This window comes from Astatotilapia calliptera, chromosome 15 (assembly GCF_900246225.1).
Source record: "Astatotilapia calliptera chromosome 15, fAstCal1.2, whole genome shotgun sequence".
Lineage (NCBI taxonomy): Eukaryota > Metazoa > Chordata > Actinopteri > Cichliformes > Cichlidae > Astatotilapia > Astatotilapia calliptera.
This window is the reverse complement of record NC_039316.1, coordinates 7,241,923-7,255,000: the sequence shown is the minus strand read 5'-3', so window position 1 is coordinate 7,255,000 and position 13,078 is coordinate 7,241,923. Positions and strand designations below refer to the sequence as shown.

General features: G+C 40.1%; 1 protein-coding gene across 1 annotated transcript in view; it reads right to left on the bottom strand.

The window, feature by feature from the left end:
* fndc4a (fibronectin type III domain containing 4a) overlaps window positions 1-13,078 on the bottom strand; it is a 22,725-nt gene extending 9,647 nt beyond the window's left edge. The window contains exons 1-3 of the mRNA XM_026143334.1: window positions 12,412-13,078; window positions 5,233-5,348; window positions 2,935-3,139 (exon numbers count right to left, since the gene is read on the bottom strand). Coding sequence (XP_025999119.1) covers window positions 2,935-3,139; window positions 5,233-5,348; window positions 12,412-12,487 — 397 coding nt within the window. The 5' untranslated portion in view covers window positions 12,488-13,078. The remainder of the gene's footprint in view (window positions 1-2,934; window positions 3,140-5,232; window positions 5,349-12,411) is intronic.

Sequence of the window (13,078 nt, the reverse complement as noted above, 5' to 3'; positions counted from 1 at the left end):
CACGTGTGAATGTAATTCAGTCTGAATTAGGTTTGACAAGAAAATTGAAATCATAAATACTGATACAGGGTCAAACAAGAAAAGAGAAGTTGAGTAATGCGGTTCACAAAAGTTGCACCTAGAAACTTGATGTGATTGGACTTTAAAGCTTGGGCGTGAGGAGTCAGCAGTGTCGGCATTAGATTTATGGAAAGCTGACATTGATGTCTTTTACGCACCAAAACAAAATCCTACAAATGAGGAGCATCACTGAATGGGCTGTTTCTCTGACCCAGTTGGATGACTCGAGAGGCTACAAATCCTGATTAATGTTGCATAATAAATCTTTTCCAAGCGTCTGCACCGGCCGTGTCTTTGCTCTTGCTCAGCAATTTATTGAGATATATTGATGGTTATTTAGCTTTCCGAGGTCAATTTTTTTACTTAAAGAAAACTTAAGTTAAAAACACAAGTGCCAAAAAAATAATTTCCTGGACACTTAATGTAAAGCAACAGGAAAGGAATGCAATGTCAGTTCCTGCATGAGAGCAGACTCGTGTGCTGAGCAGGAATTAGTTTCTTCCTCTTTGCTTTGGCCAGGCTTGCCAGCTTAACTAATGATACGCAACCTGTGTCAGCCGAACAGAAACATTTATGATTCCCTTGCATCAGCACTTCCGTATATTCACGACTTTGACAAGACTATAAAAATTACAAAACAGTTTTTGAAGCGTCAGGCGTGTTTCTAGAGCAATGTTGCCGTTATTCTATGAGTTAATGCATTTGGCTCATCCCACAATCGTGGCTGAAGTACTGCGGAGAAGATTACCAGAGGACTTTGCTCTGAAGTATATAACAAGCAAATAGCCTTTTCCACATCTGAGCTGTATGAAATTGAGAGATACTAAACTTATTCTCTTTAGGTCACGGTCTTCATTTTTTCTCCTGCCCGCGAGCTGATCCGACACATGGAATATGAGGTGTTCTAGAGTTTGAACAGGAACACCCAGAGTGATATAGAGCTGCATAAATTCAGAGCAGTTTGGCAGCAGACCTGCTTGAAGCTTCTGTCAATAATGTGTTGGTTTCTAGGAGAAATAAAACCTCTCACCTTGAAACCCACTCCCCCCACCTGCAAGAGAGCTGCTCTGAGAGGAAGCTTCTGGTTACTTGCTCTTGTCTAACCTTTACTGCATTTCATTCTCAGTGTTAGGGTGCTTAAAAGCATTCAGGAGTAAGAAGAGGCTTTAGCGCAACAGCGGGAAGAGTGCCTGTAATGGGTTGCTTCTGCCTGTGCCTCGGGGAAGAGGCCCGTGGCAAACCGTGTAAAATTAAAAGCAAATGTGTTACATAATGCACAAAACTGGTGCTGTGGCTTCTTGTGAACTTATCAATTCTACTGCACTTAGACAAATTTGACAGCATCTTGCCCACCCTAACCGAATCGTTTATAACGATTGTTTAAGCCAATCGCAGGAATCTGGCACTTAATTAGACTTCCACATGTCTTATCTGATAGATTGGTAGATTGTTCACTCTTCCTGAATGTATTTTGTCAGGTTGAATGTGTGATTTCTTATGGCTGAGTTAAGATTGGGACTCAGAGCTCACTTCTGAATCGTGTCAATATGGGTGCTTTAAGATGTTAGAGGTCTGTTAGAGCAGCTGTGACACAGTAGATCTCTCTGACACTCTGATGATTTTTTTGTTTTATTGTACTCTGTACACATTTATGCCACCATGTGTCACCAATTGCAAAAAAAACCCCATAAATAAATAAATAAATCGATTAAAAAATGGTAAAGCACAGTAGGTGTTGCATCGACAATTCTGACACAATCACCCAGTGTAAGGTTTATGCCATAGCTACCCAAAATTTTGGTAATTACAAAAATCACATTTTATGTTTAGGAATGGTTAAACCAGCAGTATGTACGGAGTCTTTATTCTGAATTATGTTTTTAATGCCAAAAAATAATTGTTGTTTCTCATCTGTAAACGTTCAATTTTTCAGTTTTACAAAAAAAAATGTAAGAAAACATTTAAAATATATATATTATTTTTTAAATTAAGATGCTAAATTACAGTTATTCATTGGAATTTCTGAACAGTAAAATGAGTTTTAGTGAATGTTGAATGTTGCGCTTGATTAAGTTGCGACTTCTCAGAGTCCGGTTGAGTGTGCCGCCTCACATTTGGGTGTAAAAACATGAATTCAGTTTGTTATTTTCCCAATAAATGAGAAATATAATTTTTAGCTTTAAACAAGTTTTTGACAGATTTTGTAATCTCCAAAGGGACTTATTGTACTGTTTCAAAGTTTGGTTGTCTTCCCTTCTACACATTCTAAACTTCTATTCAGTCTTGTGTCAGTTTTTCTCTGCATCCATCTCCAGATAGGATGGCTGCAGTCCTGTGGCCCTCAAACTTATTAATTAGATTTAATCTCTGGTTACAGGATTCAAGCTGCTTGGAGATGTATTGTAGTCTTCACCTTCATCATGCCTTGGAATCCTTTCTTTCTTATCTCCTCAGACAACTTGCTGCTTTTGTTTTTCGTTTTCGCTGTTCTGTGTGGAGCACACAATAATACCAAACACCTAGCCGCGTACTTCTCTGTTTAATTCGTTTAATGACTGATTAGAAGATTGAAGGCTCCTCGGACACTAAATGAAGAGCGTATTCAGTTTGAAACACAATAGCAATCCACATATTTATCTCATTTTGAGAATCATTTTGTTCTCTTTGCAGAACTGTCAAGAATTCTGCTCTTGCCACATTTTGTTTTTCTTTCCACAGCATGTCGAAGACACGCAGGTCTCAATGATTTGTAAGCGTAGCAGTAATCTTGATCATGTCTGCCTACAGCTTCAATGACTCATAGCATGTTGTGAGACCCCCCCCCCCCCTTTTTTTTTTTAGAGGAATTTTGCTTAAGGTCTCAGAGTACCATACCTTGGTTGGAGCTGTTGGAAGGAAAGCGGTCTGACTTCTTAAGGGTATGAAAATGGACCTTCTTGCTGGCTTGACTCTCGCCATAGAGGCCAATAGACTGGACCTGAATGATATAGTTTGTATCCTCCTCCAGGTCCCAAAGAACGCAAGAACGGCTGGTTGTGTTGACCTCCCGGATGAATCGCTGCATGTGTCCATCCTGCCTCTGAATATTTGAATAGAAGAAAAACAAAGCGATAGTGAATTGAATCCAGTTCTCTATTATTTGGCGTGAATTCACAACAAATGTTTACATAGTGTTTGTATTGTAACGCAAGCACTATAGAATGAAGTCTTGAGCTAAGCATTTAGGCTGGCACCTTCTTGGTTCTTTTAAACCAGACATTACAAATGAGGGGTGTCTCTGCTGCCCACTCACCTTTAACAATTTATCAAAAGTTAGGTCCACCCTAAAGCATAACCTGCTCTATGATCTGTTTTCCTTGCACTATCACTTACAAACCAAACATCATGTTGTGCAAAATAAGACCAGCAACCCATTTGCTGATGGTTAGAAAGAATGCAGATTTTAGGTCGTTTTTATGTCACTCCTTAATATACACTCTGTGGTAAAGACCCACCATACATATATTCTAGAGCGAAACACAGTAATTCTCTTTGAACAAGACCTTGAGATTCGGACCAAAAAAAAAGTACAATCTTTTTTAAAATATTCACTGTTTAAAAAATGCATTGGATCACCAGTCATAAAAATAAGATACCACAAATGTTTTAGAAATCTGCCAAAAACTAAAAATCTTTTATTTACTAGGCACATAACCAAATGTGACTACTCTGACAAGTCAGAAATTAATCGAGTTTAACATTTAACCACTAAAACTCATTTTTCTGTTCAGGATTGCAGGTATATAAATGTAATTAGCATCTTAATCAAAACATAATGAATAATAATGCGCTTTACTATTTTTCCAGCTTTTTGATAAAACAAAAAATAAGAAAATTCATGGATAAACACAATAATCATATTAAAGCGTTAAAAATAGAATTTGGATTAAGGAACTTGCAAGTACTGGTAGAATAACCATTACAGAAACATTAAAAAATGATTTGGATATTTAGCAATATTGTTAATGCGTGAAATCGCAGGGTTAAACAGAAAGCAAAGAGCAGAGTAGATTCAGTGATAGCATAAATACAACCTCAAAATGGCTCTAAAGGTAAGACAGTCTTTGTTTCACCTCATGAGGTTTTTTCTTTATGCTAGTGCTATAGTCAACAATGTATTTCTCTCCAGTGTCATTAAAAAAACAATCAGGGAACCAATGTGAAGTAGAGGTGACCAACCAGAAAATATTCCAGGTTCTGGTGAAAGTCATGCTGAGTATTTTATCATATTAGCAGTTGGCACTTTATTTTCACCATATGGGGTCTCGACTAGGAATTGATGTCTGATTAAGTTAGACCACAAGTGCCGGGAGACAAGTTTTCACAATCTCAAACTTTATCTTTGACTTCTCCGAAAGCTATTGGAGCAATCAGGACCTAAAGCAAAAAAGAATTACTCCTCCAGTAACATGCAGGGATCTCAGCGCTCACAAACAATCTGCACTTAGAGTGACGTCAGGCCAAATGTCTTCTTATTTATTTCTATGGCCGCGCTTGACAGAGAGATTTTATTGTTGGGGGGAGAGAAAAAAGTCATGTAGCTGTCTGTAAACAATGAATAATCTTCTGATTAAACTGCCATAGACACTGAAGGCGAATGCTGATGGTGTTCAAATGCAGCTGCTATACAGGAGGAAGAAGGAGAGTGGATGTCGTGTTCAGCCCATCAGTCACACTGAATGAAAAACAAAGTAAATGGGTGCATAATGTTTTCAGCTGCGTAAAGCGTAAACATGATTACAGCAGCGTATTGCATTCTGTCATTCGTTGTTAGCATTTACTGGCTTTCCTATTTTAAGCCTGAAATTTTTTCATTATGAAAAAAAAAATGCACTTTTGGCAGCGTCACATACTTCTGTGCATTCATGTTTTCTCTCTGCAAATTGGGCATACCAGGTTTTATTCTAGCTTCACGCTAAGAGCCATGCTCCATTCAGCCAGTACCAATTTTATGCAGGTTATTATTATGCACCACTTCACCAGTCTATCTGCTGGCATGTTGGCACCAAAAACAGGAAATGATGAAAGCTTATTTACAAATCAAAAGGGCTAAAACAACAAAAAAGAAAGAAAGAAGGAAACTTTGAATTTAATTTTCTTTCCTTTTTTTGCATTTGAAGTTTTAAGAATTACCTGCTGTGAGATGGAGAAACCAATTATTATGTCCCCCTCTGGAACTTCCCATGATATAGTTGCAGAGTCGGCTCGCAGGTGCATGACAGACACATTGACAGGAGCTGGTGGCCGGTCTGGAGGAGAGTAAACAGCAAGAGAGAGATCTGTTAATCCAGCAGCTTTTCCAGATATTTGAGTAGACCCACGCCATCTGTGTTCATGAGGGGTCTCTAAAATCGTGCTGGTACTCTGAAGTCTAAGATTCAGAGAACCCACATACTCACTTCTTTCAGTCTTACTTGTAAAATGTAATGTACTGTACTCAGGTCAGGAATAGATCTATTTCTACAGGCATCCACAAACCGTTAGTACACTCTGGACTTATTTTAATTATTTGTAATGTGTGTTTTTGAAGGGACCAGTATTTCCCTGCCTCTTTTAACCCAAAAGTTACAATAAATGACAAATAAATTCATTTAAATAACCTGTGTACTTGCATTTTAAATGAACCTGCAAATATATTTGCACTAGTCCTGACAAGCTTCTGGGTCAGCCTGACTGACTAGCCTTATAGTGGTCTATATCATGTTCACCTCTCTAGACAGGGTTATGCTTCTTCAGCCTGTCACTTTGCAGCCATCTATCATGATTTGGTTGCCAGTACACATGCTGATTGCAAAGTGGGAACAAAAGCGGGGGCAAGCGAAGAGCAGGAGAATTACAGAGTGACGGGGGGAGGCCTGAACAGCGATAAGCAATCACTCAGGTCAGATGAATAGGTAAGATGGGACAGGCTCGACAGTTTGGAACCTGGACACTATCTGTGAGCCTTTTGTTGCTACCATTATTTCTAATGGCCTCTTGGTAGCTGGTGATATGTGGAAAATGTCACATGAGTGGAAATTTTCTGCAATGACATCAAAGAAGACCTTGTAAAACATATACAACTGGCCCCTTTAAGTAATGCTTGCTCTAACGATTCACCTCAAAGTGAGCATTAATTGACAGCTATGAAGTAAATTTGTATTTCAGTCACTTTTGTAAAGTCATGCAGCATGGATTTAATAATACATAACACAGCTGTCTTGAGATCACAGCATGTGCTGTGCATGGACCATAAAAGATATTGCTTGAAAAAGAAAGATGAAAGCCGAAATGATGAAATTGAGAGGTTTTTCAGATGATGTGCGGTTTCCTGGCTCAGTCGCGCTTATCTACATACGTCTGTCTCTCTTCTTTTTTTTTCTTTTTTTTTAAATCTCTGGTACTCCTGCCTCCTATTTTATCTTTGAGAGAATCAGCAACAGTCGCTCTGTTCTGTGCAAAAGGTGACACTGAGGTGGATCCATGGAGCCCGGGTCAGACAAGGTTATCAGTCTCCCTGCCCTAGCTCCCATGGCACTACGTGGCACATGGGGGTCAGGGTCAATCACGAGCATGATGCTCGGTTTCTCTGGCTCATGACACGCTCGGATTGGTTTGTGGAAGGGAGTGAATGAGCTGAACAAGGGACCGGGCTAATTCTTGTGATGGAAAGTGCGAGAGGAAATTAATGTTCTGTGGAGATAGTCGGGGGGAGGACGGGGGAGGTGGGAGGAGGGGGGTAACACAGGCATTAAGAGGTTTGGAGGTTATATCTTCCTCATTTTGTCCATGTAATGAGAACAACTTTATGTAAGAAGGGGCTATGCAGTGTTAAGACTGACAGAAAGTCTTGTATAGTTTTTGATTTTCTTTGAACTTTGGAAATCCTTTAGGACATTGTAGATATATATATGTACAATCATGTACGACCTTCTGTTGTGACAGTGTTTAATTGTCTTCTGACTGCGAATATGTCATATTTATGCTCAAATCTTTCATCACTCAAATTAAATCCCAACATCCTGGGACTGACTGACAGTAATGGCGCCTTTTTAACAGAGCTCCACAGAAGCTTCAGTTGTTGTTGCAGCAGAGTTACCCGTGCTCGTTGTTTAGCGAGGTCACACTTGACTCCGCTGTTAACAGAGCGACAGACCATTAAGGCTTGATTGCCATCAGCACGTGCCCTAAAGTGAGCCTTCGCCAGAAGCAGGGGGCAGCATTCATCCCAGATGGGACGTGTTCATTTCTCTTTAGCTCATTGTCCTTTAGGTAACGAAGGTCACACGAAGTCGCGCATGGGTAAAGAAACAGCTCGTATCCATGATGCTCTGTCTGCGGATCATTTGGTGATGATGGAGCACGTGACAGTAAAGGGCAATCGGGCCTTGAATCATTGCTAATGTAATGCACTACGTGAAGCCCGCTTCCTATAAGGTGCCGTATCCATTACTTGCAAATTTGACTGGGACGCGCATATTTAAACCTGAAGCATGAGGCATTATAAATGAAGGATTTGCTGAAATGCTTACATTTAAAACTGCTATTCAATCATATGAAAGACTAAATAAACAAAATAGGTGTTTACATTTATAAAACTGAATCACAGCTGGCTTATTAGACAGCATTGTGTTTAATGTGCAGCCCAGAAGTTCAAATGATCCCCTCTAGCTTCTTTGATGTTCTCCACTGCAGTAATGATTGTCATGGCAGAGACTTCAGTACTTGTTATCTGCCATGTGGCTGGGGTAAGCCCCACTCAACGGAATGCATTATGTAAGATCTGAAATAAAAAGGCAATAGGTACATCCCTCTCGGGATGTGGGAGCACTGCCAGGATGAATCATAGCTTATAGCCAAAGCAGAGCACATTAGCTAGTGCCCCATCTAACCAGAGTGCACACACAGACATGGAGAAAAGGCTGGTGGATCTTTGAATGGCTGATGAGCCATGTGGAAATGAGCCCAGGTTGAGTTTATCGGAGCCAGATAAAGGGGCAGCATCTCTTATTTTGACCTCTATGTTTGCTTGCGAAGCAGAACTGCCTGTTTTCTTATTGGCTGCTCATGCTTTACACCATAAGACTAATTGGATATGTTTTATGGTCAGAAAATAAAAGTTCAGATTTACTGTATGAAGACAGCTTATGATGCTTTTTATCCCAGCAATGCATAAGCATGACACGATGGTTAAACAGGAATTTGGAAGTGGAAAATGAGAGATTATGCTTTTACTTAGTCAACTTTAAAAAACAAAAAACAAAACAGTTTGATCGCTGTGAAAAATGAAAATAAAAACAAAATTCAGTGATTTTGAAGTATTTTAAACTGCATCTTTATGTGAAATTAATACAAAGACAAAATATTAAATGTTGAAATTAAAACATTTTATAGTTCAAATCTATAAGATTTGAGTCTGTCAACACAAGACAATATTTGGAATACGGGAATTTTTAAGGCTGGGAATAAGACATTATCCTATTATGCCTTGAAAAGGGATTTCATCTCCTCAACAGCGTTTTGTAGGTCTGTCCCCAGTCAGACCCCAGACTGTCTTATCACAGCGCTGTGATTGAATGTGTGCAAAATGAGATTCGTTGTTGTTTTGCTGAAATAAGCAACGCTTTCCCTGGGGAAAAAAAGAGTTGTCTGGTTGTGTTGCTTTGTGCTGTGTTGCTTCAAAATCTTTTTGTGCCACTCAACATTAATGGTTCCTTCATTGATAACTTGAGCTTCAGTTAAGTTATGTATGCCATCAACACAGTCATGGATGCTATCTTACATACTTTCACTAGCTGGGCCTTATTTTAGGTTGGGCAGCGTTTTTTTAGTAGATAAAGGTGAATGGCTTAATCAAGAATAGAGCTGCCGTTTGGGGAAGACCTCGATGGGGACTGGAGGCGGCTCCCGGGCCTGGCAGATCCCCATGTACTAATGAGAAGTGAAGAAGTGAAGGGAGTGGAAAACCAGGAGAGAGGGTGGGGCACAAAAATGAGAACAAACAGCTTGGGGGGGGGGGGGGGAGACCCAGAGGGGGCGTGTTTGAAGGCGTGGTCCTCCAAGTGTTCTGATAAGACTGATGCTCTCTCCGCTTTAGCTCGAAGAAGAATGTAAACAAATTCAAACCTAGTTTCTCCTAAATGTAAATGAGCTCCTACACTGGACCATTTTTCTGATCTTTTTTTTATATCTGATTTTCTTCACACACAAGAGTTTTAACTTCCATTTTTTGATGAATAGATGAATTGGGTAGTGATCGCGTGTGTTTTTGGAAGTGTTTCTGTGCCCATGCAGTGATGTCCACTACAGAGTTATAACTGCTTTTAACACACTGTCTGAGTGCCTGAAGATCACTGCCGCTCATTGTAGATATTCAGCTTTGTTCCCCATGTGTAGAGATTTTCTAAATCTATTAATGTTATTTTGTAAAAGGTTCATGAAATGACCATATATAAAAAAAAATCTGCTACAGCTGGATATCACAATATCTGACCTATTTTATGGTGGTTTTCCATTCTTCCCACATTTTTTTTTAAATGAATTCAATTGAACTGTATTGATGTTTTCTGCAGTCTTTCTATGTAAACGTCTACACTGCTGCTGCTGCTACTTTAAAAGCTGCCTAACATGAATTTGTGTTTAGTTAAGAGGGCATAAACGGTCCAGGGGGACTGATCTGTTTACTGGTAAAAATACATTTAAAGGCAGAACAATGGCTTTTTTTTAATGTTCCTTTATTATTAGTCACATTTCAATTACCTCTAAGATAGTGACAGTTTGAAGGACTACTTATAGTTTAATCCTTATCTAATACTTATAATGTCAACCTCCCTCGTAAAATTAAACTCTTGCTGACATAAATAAAGGGAAGAACTGAGCCTCCGATTTTGACGTGTTGTCCAGTCAATCTTCAAATGGCTTCATCAGGACATATTTCAGAGTCAGTCATGGGAAGTCTAAATGTTCTCCTCTGCACAACAGGAGGTTGTCACACATCTGCTTGTAAATTGCTTGCTATCGAGCTTTTAAGCAGTGCTGTGCTGCTTTTATTTCCGCTGCAGCACCGTGCATCCCTGTATTACCTGCGAATGCCTTTTCCCTCTTGTTTCACTCTCAATCCTCTTCTTTCATACATGATGTCATGCGGGAGCAGTGATTTGATGTGATCTTAAGTCTCTCACTTCAATCCACTTCTCTATTTAGTTTTGCCACAGCAGTCTGAAGTGGTTATGTGTGTAAGCGGGCCTGGCTAGCTCCTGCGTCTTTTCCTCCACAATTCAGATCCCCTTGACTGTAGGACCACTTAGCGCCCCTTTCTTTACTGTAGGTACCCTCTGTGTTATTACTCGCAGATCCAGAGGCTGTGAAATGGCAGTGAGACCAGATGGGACACGGCACCGCTCTAAGGTTAATATAATCACTGGCCCAACCTTGAGCCTTTTCAGTTTCAAGCGGACATCACTTTATCCGCCTCAAAGTGTAATGTGCACCAACAGTGGGTGTTTACTGGTTTCTGCAGACATCTGAACAAGACAAGAGTGACACACAAAAACACGCTGAAAATCTACCTTGCGTTTCCCCCTCGTTATGTGTGTGTGTCTGTTTAAAATAAATACTGTGTCACGGCAGATAATTATGACAAGATGGGCAAATATTGGCTTTCATACTAATGAATTCATCTGTAACTGAGAACATCTATTTGTCATGAATGTGTCACCAGGTTTATGAACAGCATATTGCCAATTTGAAGGATGATATGAGCCCGGCAAGCCAGTAAATCCAATAAGTTTTCATTTACATTTGTTTAGTGTCTGACGCTCACGTGGGATCTATTTCCTAATGTGCTTGCTTTTAGCTTGTGTGTGAATGTTAACGTAGGTACTAGTATTCAAGTCTTTTATATCACCTAGAATGACAGAAATTGAGTGTGGATGCTTGTACTGATTGATTTAAGGAAGAACTGCATCTCACTTTTGGTTTTGTCTGGAAAGTGCTGGAATTTTCTCAAAAATTGGAAGAGCAGTGATGAGTTTGATGCGTTACTTTCAAGACCGGTTTTTAACAAGCTGCAGAAAAAGCTTTTGGCCCAGATGAAATAAGACATGAAAATGAAGGAAAAATAAATTTCAGAGCCTTTGTATTACACTAACATTTGCCATAAATACACATTTTCATTTGGACTTCCAAGTGACTTGAAATGATCCTTTTCCATACCTTCACCATGCACCGAATTATCATAAAATTAAGTCACACCTTCTTCTAAATGACTGAATCCAGCACTCTCCTAGCTTAGTCTGGACTGGCGGTAATGAATCCAGCATTTATTTCAATTTACTTTAAACCTCAGAGCAGCCGCCACATTTGTATCTGTGAGTGTAACATTTATGTGTTCAGCAGTGACAAGCTTACGCTCTGGGCAAACTCCACAGAGATCAGAGATGCCTTTTTGCGTCACATGTCAGCCACAAAACATTCGAAAAAAAAAGAAGAAGCTCTGAATAGGTGTCTGAGGCAGACAGAGCACACCCACCCACAGAAACCGTGAAGTGCCAATCTGATTCTCTCAAGGCGCTATCACATGTAGGACTCAGTTCCCTTGAGAGGCGAGGGGGAAAGTGATAGAGGTAGACAGATAAAGAGACAGAGATACTGTAGATGCATGCACACAGAGGCTCAGGAGACTTCTGTGGCAGAAATAGCAAGGATTCATACATTTTAAGCCTGAAGCGGACCTCGCAATGGAAAGAATGCAAACAAACCACAGTTTATGCACTGGTGATCTGTCTCTTTGCTGCATTGAACTTAAGGCGCCATTGGCTCTGCAACTAGTGTTGTTGTAGTGAAATTAAATGTATGGATTTGGATGTCTAATTAAAACAGGCTAAACTGAATTGTCTTTAGTAGAATTGCACATAATATTACCTTTAAATTGAGTAGAGGGGAAACAAGAATGTGCTCTTTTGATAGACTTGTTAAAATAGTTTTTGGTTTGATTTTTGTTTATCTGTAATCAGGCTATTCAAAACACCAAAGGTATATTTAAAACACTGCAAACACTACATCTGGTTTTATTAGTGATTTAGAGATAGTAAATAAGGTAAGAATAGTGATAATGTAAGGCCCAGATCATACAGCAGGTTAAACAGGTGTTATAAGCTGGATGCAACGGCATAATCGTATTTTAGCACGTATTTGATGTATATGAATGAGTTGTGGGATTGAGGTGCGTAAACCCTTCCAAAGGGCTGTAATAGTTTGAGTAATGGCGCATTTTACAAGGCTACAAGAAGGCACAATAATTAATTTGAGTCTGCTTGAGAGGCTCATACTTACTTGCTCCCACCAAGAACACATCGCTGCCAAAAAGCAACAGGACCACGGAGTTGACAAAAACAAGAAGACGAGCCATGCCTTGGTGGATGTATTTGCTCTTCTTAGATTAATGTTAATATATTTTTAATGCAAATCTCCTATTATTGAAGGGTTACTAAATTACAGCAGTTCATCTTTTTTGCAACGTGTTGGAATTCCTCTCATGAATGGAGGGATGAGTGACTGAGATCCTGCTCCTCCTGCTGCTTCTAGCGGAATCGGGCTCGATCTGCTCAGTAAACAGATAACCTGTGAAAGTACGTAGGGAGCCGCCTCCTCAGAGACATGTTGTCTTCATTCGGGCTTTTAATCCCACAAGTCCTTCATCCATGTTCCCGTGTGAACCGAGACCGAGTCTGCTGTCCTTCTAAACCTGCCGGTTGGAATCGTACACCATCACCACCGACCTCCGGATCATCGATCATCCGGTGAGCTCAGGTACGAGCAGGTCGCCGAACAATGTGATGCTTCACAGCGGGGTCGCCGGTCCCCCCACAGCCCAAGGGGACGGCGAGGGGCTATTCAAATTCAGCACCATGGACAGCGCCTAAGTTTTCCAGTTTCCGCCGAGCCCTTACGCTCTAAGGTTTTTTCCCCCCCCTTTTCTTCTTTTTCTTTTTTCCTTTCT